The sequence below is a fragment of the Protobothrops mucrosquamatus genome, unplaced genomic scaffold (assembly GCF_001527695.2).
Source record: "Protobothrops mucrosquamatus isolate PMUCROS unplaced genomic scaffold, P.Mucros_1.0 scaffold_242, whole genome shotgun sequence".
Lineage (NCBI taxonomy): Eukaryota > Metazoa > Chordata > Lepidosauria > Squamata > Viperidae > Protobothrops > Protobothrops mucrosquamatus.
In genome coordinates, this window is record NW_015386318.1 from 13,544 (window position 1) to 20,715 (window position 7,172).

General features: G+C 49.1%; 1 protein-coding gene across 1 annotated transcript in view; it reads right to left on the reverse strand.

The window, feature by feature from the left end:
* Nucleotides 1-2,602, reverse strand: part of LOC107300836 (insulin gene enhancer protein ISL-2) — a 12,470-nt gene extending 9,868 nt beyond the window's left edge. The window contains exons 1-2 of the mRNA XM_015830127.1: nucleotides 2,545-2,602; nucleotides 1,090-1,279 (exon numbers count right to left, since the gene is read on the reverse strand). Of these exons, the coding sequence (XP_015685613.1) occupies nucleotides 1,090-1,279; nucleotides 2,545-2,602 (248 nt within the window). The remainder of the gene's footprint in view (nucleotides 1-1,089; nucleotides 1,280-2,544) is intronic.
* Between the last annotated feature and the right edge of the window lie 4,570 nt (nucleotides 2,603-7,172).

The window sequence follows — 7,172 nt, forward strand, 5'->3', positions numbered from 1 at the left end:
GCCCTTCTCGTTTTCTTTCCCTCTGCCCGAGGGTTGGAGCTGCTGGCGGGATTTCCAGGCGAAACTCTGGGCCGGGAGCGAAACGGGAGGACAAAAAAAACACGACTTTGGACCAGGCCGGACAGTCAATGCTGCAGACTCCTTCGCTACCTCGAACTCCGGAGGAGGAAGGCCCAAATGGGTGGACCCCTCCCTTCCCCGCCTCAGTGTTTGCGCGCGTGTGTGCCCGCGTGCAAGGATTCCCCCCAGAAGTCTGTGAGAAAGCAGGTGTGCCTTGCGTGTTTACTTACGCGCGTGGATCCGTGCGCGTGCAAAGGATTCCTCTCCGAATTTTACAGATAGGTTAAAGTGGGTGGGTGCGCGCGTGTCGGGACGCGTGTGCCCCCCCCCCGTTGTATAGAAGGCAAGTTTGTGTACAAGTGCGCGGGCGTGTTTGTGCAAGGGTTCCCCAGATATTTCACAGGGAGGCAGGTAGCGGAGTGGGCTTGCAAAGGTTTGTGCCCCCAGCTTGATAAAATGACATTGTGTGTAGGCGTTTGTGCAACAGTTTTACACTGAGACCTTAAAGGGAAGGGGGCGTGCAAAGGTTTGTGTCCCCAATTTTATAAAAGGCACGCGTGTATGTGTGTGCCTAGGCCAGGCTTCCTCCCCCTCCTTGAAATTCACAGTAAGGCTTTCAGGTGAGCGTTGCCCTTAGTCTCTCTGTGTGTGTGTGTGTGTGAGTGTGTGTGAGTGTGTGTGTGTGTATGGGGGGGGGCGAGTGACAGAGGATTCCCCTGGCAAGGCGTCCTGAACTTCCGGCCATCAGGGCTTCAAAGCCCACGCGCCACTCTCGCTCCACCTTCGGCGACCCCCCTTACATCCCACTCCCCCAAAAGAAAACTCCCACTAAACGCTGCGGGGGGAGGGAGGGCAGTAGAGGGCGGCGAGTCTCTTTCGGGGACCAAAGCCCCCAACTCCCCCTCACCAAAGAGGCCCACAGTCCCAGGGGAAGGGTCCACGCTCGCCCGCGGAAAGCTCCCCAGGAGAAGCTTCAAAATAAAGGGGGGGGGTCCCCTGCTTAGAAAGAAAGAGGGGGGGCTCTTCTACCTGATGTAATCTCTTTTACAGTAGGTCTTCCCGTCGCGCACGAAGCAGGTGCAGGTCTCGTCCAGGTATTGGCTGCAGTCCGCGCACTTCAGACAGGCCGCGTGCCACTCCAGGTCGGGCGAGACCTTCAGGATGTACTGGTCGTGGATTTCGCTCCCGCAGCCCACGCACGTGGCGGTCCCCGCTTTCTCTGCCCGGGTGGGAAGGGGTGGGGGGTAAGGGGGAAAGAAAAACAGCAAAGGACACTCAGGACAACTTGGCGAGGGGGAAACGGCTGGGCTGAAGAAGCCCGACCCGGCCGAACGAAAAGGCCCCTCCGAAGCCCCGAAAGGGGGTCGCCGAGCCCCCCAAAAGGGAAACCGGGGGGGGGGAGGAAAAAGCAGCGGGAGGACGACGTCGGCCTGGCCGTTTCGCCAGCCGTTTCTTTCCCTCGCCCCGTTTCCCAGAAGCGGTGGAAAAGATTTTCCCGATGAAAAGATGCAGATCATCATCATCATCATCATCATCATCATCATCATCATCATCATCATCATCTCCTTTACCTTGGACACTTTCTGGCGAGGGGCTCACTTATGGGGGCAATCAAGCCCAATTAACAACATTAAAGGAGGAACTATAAAGATGAACGAAAACTGCTTTCTGCAAGGCACTCTGAATTGATCTCCCAGTAGCAGGAATAATAATAATAATAATAATAATAATAATAATAATAATAATAATAATAATAATAATAATAATAATAATAATAATAATGGAAGAATTCAGCGGTTGTACCAATAGTAACAGGAGCCCCTGGGAGCAACACCCAATTGAGGCATGGAAATTTTGAACTTATTAGACCTGAATATTCTTTGCGGAAAACCACGTTACTCCTCGGAACTGCCTATATACTCAGACGTTACCTTAACAGCTCTTAGGTCCTTGGTTAGGACCTGAACTGTTAAGTTTTTACCAGTCCCAGACTGTGAATCGAACTGAAGATGATGATGACAACAAAATAATAATAATAATAATAATAATAATAATAATAATAATAATAATAATAATAATAATAATAATAATAATAATAATAATAATAATAATAATAATAATAATAATAATAAATAATAGTAATAGTAATAGTAATAATAGTAGCAACAGCAATAATTGTAACACTCTCAAACATCCGGATCCGCCTTGGAAAGGATTCACTAGGTAGACAAAAATGCCAAATCAAGTCTGAACATCTGGCTGACTGTGCGACGAACCAAACTAACCATATTAATAACTCTTATTTTTGCACCTCTCTCTCTCTCTCTCTCCTTTTCCCAAGCCGTCCATCCAAAGCGCCCCCTTCTTTCCCAAAGACATCCTTGCGCCCCCCCCCCTCTTCCCCGTGCGCCCCAAAGCTTCCCAGCGCGGGGTCCGAGCGGCGAGAGAGAGACGGGGGGGGGGGAAGGAAATAAAAAGACTTACTTTTGGCGTGATCCCCCATCGCGCCTCCAAAAGGGGAAGGAAAAATAATATCCACCATGCAGAAGGAGGTGCGGGCAAAAGTTGTGATGCGGAAAGGAAAAAAGAAGGGGGGAGAGGAAAAAAAAGAGGAATAATAATAATAATAATAATAATGATAATAATAATAATAATAATAATAATAGAATAAAAAGGGGGGGGGCGTCTCCGGCCGCTGCTCCGCTCCAGCCTAACTCCGCCAGCCCGGCCGGAGAGCAGAGCGAGTCTCCCCTACGCAGCATGACGTCAGCACGGCGCGGACCACCCACTCAGCCCCCGAAAGGGGGGGGCAGGCCGGGGGATGACGTCACAGAGGGCTGCCCGGGCAGCCCTCGCAGGCGATTGGCCGCGGCGGCGGCGGCGGCAGCTGATTGGCCGAGGGCGAACAATGGAACGCAGAACGTTGGGGTCCCGGGCAGAAGGCGCTGGGCGGGCGGGCGCGCGCCGGGCTTCTCGGCTGCTGCTGCTGCTGTTGCAGCGACGGCGACGGGGAAGCGGCCTTTGCCCGGCGGGCGCCAGGGGGAGGCGGGAGCCCGGTGGATGGCAGCTGCCCGGTTCGTCCCGCGGCGTGGAGGGAGCTGCGCTGGGAAAGAAGAGCCTCCCCCCCTCTCCGTCCTTTGCTGTGGGGGGGGGGGCGTGGGAAAAACGCAGCCGGGGGAAGAAGAAAAAAAATCTCCCTTGTTGCAATTTTGCAATAAAGAATAATCATGATTTATGATGGGGAGGAGGAGGAGGAGGAGGAAAGAAGAGGAAGAGAAGGAGGAGGAGGAGGAGGAGGAGGAAGAAGAAAAGAAGGAGGAGGAAGAGAAGGAGGAGGAGGAGGAGGAGGAGGAAAGAAGAGGAAGAGAAGGAGGAGGAGGAGGAGGGAAGAGGAGGAGGAGGGAAGGAGAAGAGGAGGGGGAGGAAGAGAAGGAGGAGAAGTAGGGAAGGAGAAGAGCAGGAGGGGAGGAGGAAGGAAGAGGAGGAGGAAGAGAAGGAGGAGAAGAAGTAGGGAAGGAGAGGAGGTGGAGCAGGAGGAGGAGGAGGAAGAGAAACAGGAGGAGGAGGGAAAGAAGAGAAGGAGCAGGAGGAGGAGGAAGGAAGAGAAAGGAGGAGGAGGAGGGGAGGAGAAGAAGAGGAGGAGGAGGAAGAAAGAGGAAGAGAAGGAGGAGGAGGAGAAGAGGTAGGAGAGGAGGGTGGGGGAGGCCATCCAATAGTCTGGGTTAGCATTCCTGACTTCGCGGAGATAACCTTAGCAACGCCAGTCACGGTTCCACCAATTTCTGGGGGTTCCGATTAAGGAATGGATTAGCTTCCTCCCCAGCAAATACTCCCAGCGCAGCCTGATCCTATATTTACCCCGCTGGAAGCCCCGTTTGATCCAGGCAGGGTCGCATCCCAGACCCAAGATTGCCAAGTTCCCTTTAGCGCAGTCTTCTTAGTTCTCCTGGACGTTTAGCGGGGTTTGCTCGCTAGTAAGTAGACCGGCTTCGTATGAAACGCCTTACACGCTCTTTCCACCCAACCGAGAGATCTGGGAAAAATAGCGCTGGAAATTAAACATTGCGCGGCCCCCACCGCCAAATCTTAGTCTTCTGTAAACTGGTTTTTCGGTTTTTGAGCGTTCCTAGACATTATCCTTTCTCCCATCCCGCCCTCTCAATTTTATTAATTTCTTGCAAGGTATTTAAAAGGAAAAAAAGAGAACCGCAGGAACGTTTTATTGTTGCTACCCGCGCGAAGGCTTAACCATCTGGTCGCGTTGCTCTTTCAGACTTGATCCTAAAAACCCACCAGCGACTGCCTCGAAAATGCGTTTCGTTAGCAGCAGAAAGAGAGCCCAGCGCTCTACTTCACTGGGTTAAGTTTTTGGAATAACTGGACATTTATTTCCAAAATTGGAACTGTTGTTTCAAATTGAACCCGGTAATATATATTTTTAAATAACTCCATTCCCTTAAAAAAAAAAAAAAAGAATAAGAATAACCCGCAGGAATGCAATCTTGATGTTGTAAAGTCGTTCTTGAAATAAACTGTAGCTGGATTTTAAAATAGTCACACACATAAAGCAAAACCTCTGAGACTGCTTTTAACGCAGGCGGGTGAAAATTTTAGATTTCTTTAACATTTTAAATTGTAGATTCGACTCAAATTCTTTAAATGCGCGATGGTTTCCGAATTCTTTTCACTAACAGAGGCAAAAAGTCGGAGTGGTCAATTTCAAAGCTTCGTTTTAATCTCCCCACATTTTTTTCTCAAAGTTCTTTGCCCCGTAGAAGAAGCTGACCGGAATTAAAATCCCATGTATAAAATTAATTTGGAGCAACAACATTTCTTTGATTCGCCTTCAGTGTAGGCAACATATGTTCATTTTTGAACTACACAGAATTCCTCATCCGACCAGACAAAACGGGTATTGAGTGACAGTCGTGGGTTTTTTCAACTCTAGCTGAAGTTATTTCAGTTAAGGCTTGATCCATAAATTCAAGATTTAGTTGCTTTTCTTTGTTTTGTTGGTCAACCCTCTATAGATTAATAAATGGGAATGATACACTGGTAGAGCAATGGTGTGTTAGTTCCTATTATAATGTCTGGACGTACCTATTTTAAGTCAGGGCAACTTACTTTAAAATAAAGGCAAAAAAAATCTTATATACGTTTCTCTTTGGATAACATCGTGCATCTGATGTCAGGCATAGCACGGGAAAACTTACACCATGATGGAAATTTTAGCCTTAACTTTATTGAACAAGAAATAATTTTTGCTCTTTTCATTTTAATAATAATAACAACAACAACAACAACAACAATGTATGCAATTATTTGATTATAATATTTCATCCTCAGATATAATCCACAAATACAAACCCTAACAGGGACCTTAATCTTTCTAGCAATTGCTAAAGAATGGAAATAGGCATATGGTATGCCTACCTTTTGGGGATTGTGAAAAAAATATAGGTTTTATCCACGTGGGCAGATTTTAGATAATGACACGCATTTGTTCAGGGCCCGCGTTCTCACCACAGGCTTCATCGGGGCAGAGAGAAAAACCACTTTTTACATTTCCATGGCTCAACCAGAGTAATTTGAACCTTGATTAACTTTTCTGTGTTTCGTTGGCTTGGGGATGGCCGAGGGCAGTTTGCAAAGGCAAAAACCAGCTAGGTTGATTCGGGAACCAGGTTAGGGCGTCTTTCCCAATGCCCCTGTGTTACATTCCGCGTTTAATGAGTGGACGAAGGCACATTCACACATAGAAATAAAGACTCCTTGGAATCCCGCGTGTTTTCTGAGCCATCTGAACCCCCTCCAAGTGACTTTAAGAGTGCGGTAGAGTCTTCTTTCAATCTTGGTGCGACTCGGTTGGTTCGAATCTGAAACACAGTCGGGCGTTTCCTCGTGGTCACCTTTCCAAGCTCTAACGAGATCCGGCGTTATCTTTCAAAGCCAGACAAGCTCAACCACTCGCTCTCTCTCGCTCTCTCTGTGTTTATGTGTGTACTCTGCTTTGCTCGCGTGTTGCATTCACACGAACCGACCGGCCTCGCTAAGAGCAGCTGCATCGGTGGGGGAGAGAGAGGGACAAATGTGCGAAGGCTGCTCTCGGGCCGAGCAGCGCCGCCCCCTTTCCCCAGCTAATGCGGGATTCCTTGCATAACGTGCGAAGCCAGGAAACGTCAATCTCCCGGGGAAGCAGGTCGTGTGAAAGCGGCCAACGTCTAATGGAGGAACGCCGGAGAGCCTCAGCTGGGATTCCTTGGCTTTGAGGCTTGGAAAGGGGGGTCAGATTATTTCTTTGCAACCGCCCCCCTTTCTGTTCCTTGCAACTTCTGTCAACCCCCCTCCATTCCCCCCCCCCTTGAAAGCAAAAGTCATTGAAATCTCCCACCCAAATCCCAGAACTGTCCTGAAACACAATCATTTTGTGGCTTAGTGTGACATACATCCAAGAATCTGAAATCCTGGACCAGGTTTTGCGCAGGTCCCTGGTAAGAGGGGAAAGTGCTTAAAATTCACACCTAGGAAGGAGCCAGAAAGCAGGAAGTGAAAAGGCTGTTAGCTAACATCATTCTGGTGTTTTCCCGCATTTCTTCATCTCCAGGTATGTTGAAATGAGGCCAACACTTTCTATTCATTGCCTCTTTTATTGTTTTATTGTCTGTTTTGCATGTACATTGAGAGCTTCTGCAGCTGAGACAAATTCCTTGTATGTCTACTCACACTTGGCCAAATAAAGTACTCTCCTCTTCTTCTCTTCGCTTCGTTTCTCTTCTCTTCTCTCCCTTCCTCCCTCTCTTTCTTCTCTTCTCCTTCCTTCCTTCCCTCCCTCCCTCCTTCCTTCCCTCTTCTCTTCTCCTTCCTCCTCCCTTCCTCTCTCTCTTCTTTTCTCCTTCCTTCCTTCCCTCCCTTTCTCTTCTCTTCTCTTCCCTTCCCTTCCCTTCTCTTCTCCTTCCCTCTCTCCCTCCTTCCTTCCCTCTTCTCTCCTTTCCTCCTCCCTCTCTCTCTCTCTTCTTTTCTCCCTCTCCCTCCCTTTCTCTTCTCTTCTCTCCCTCCCTCCCTCTCTTTCTTCTCTTCTCCTTCCTTCCTTCCCTCCCTCCCTCCCTCTTCTC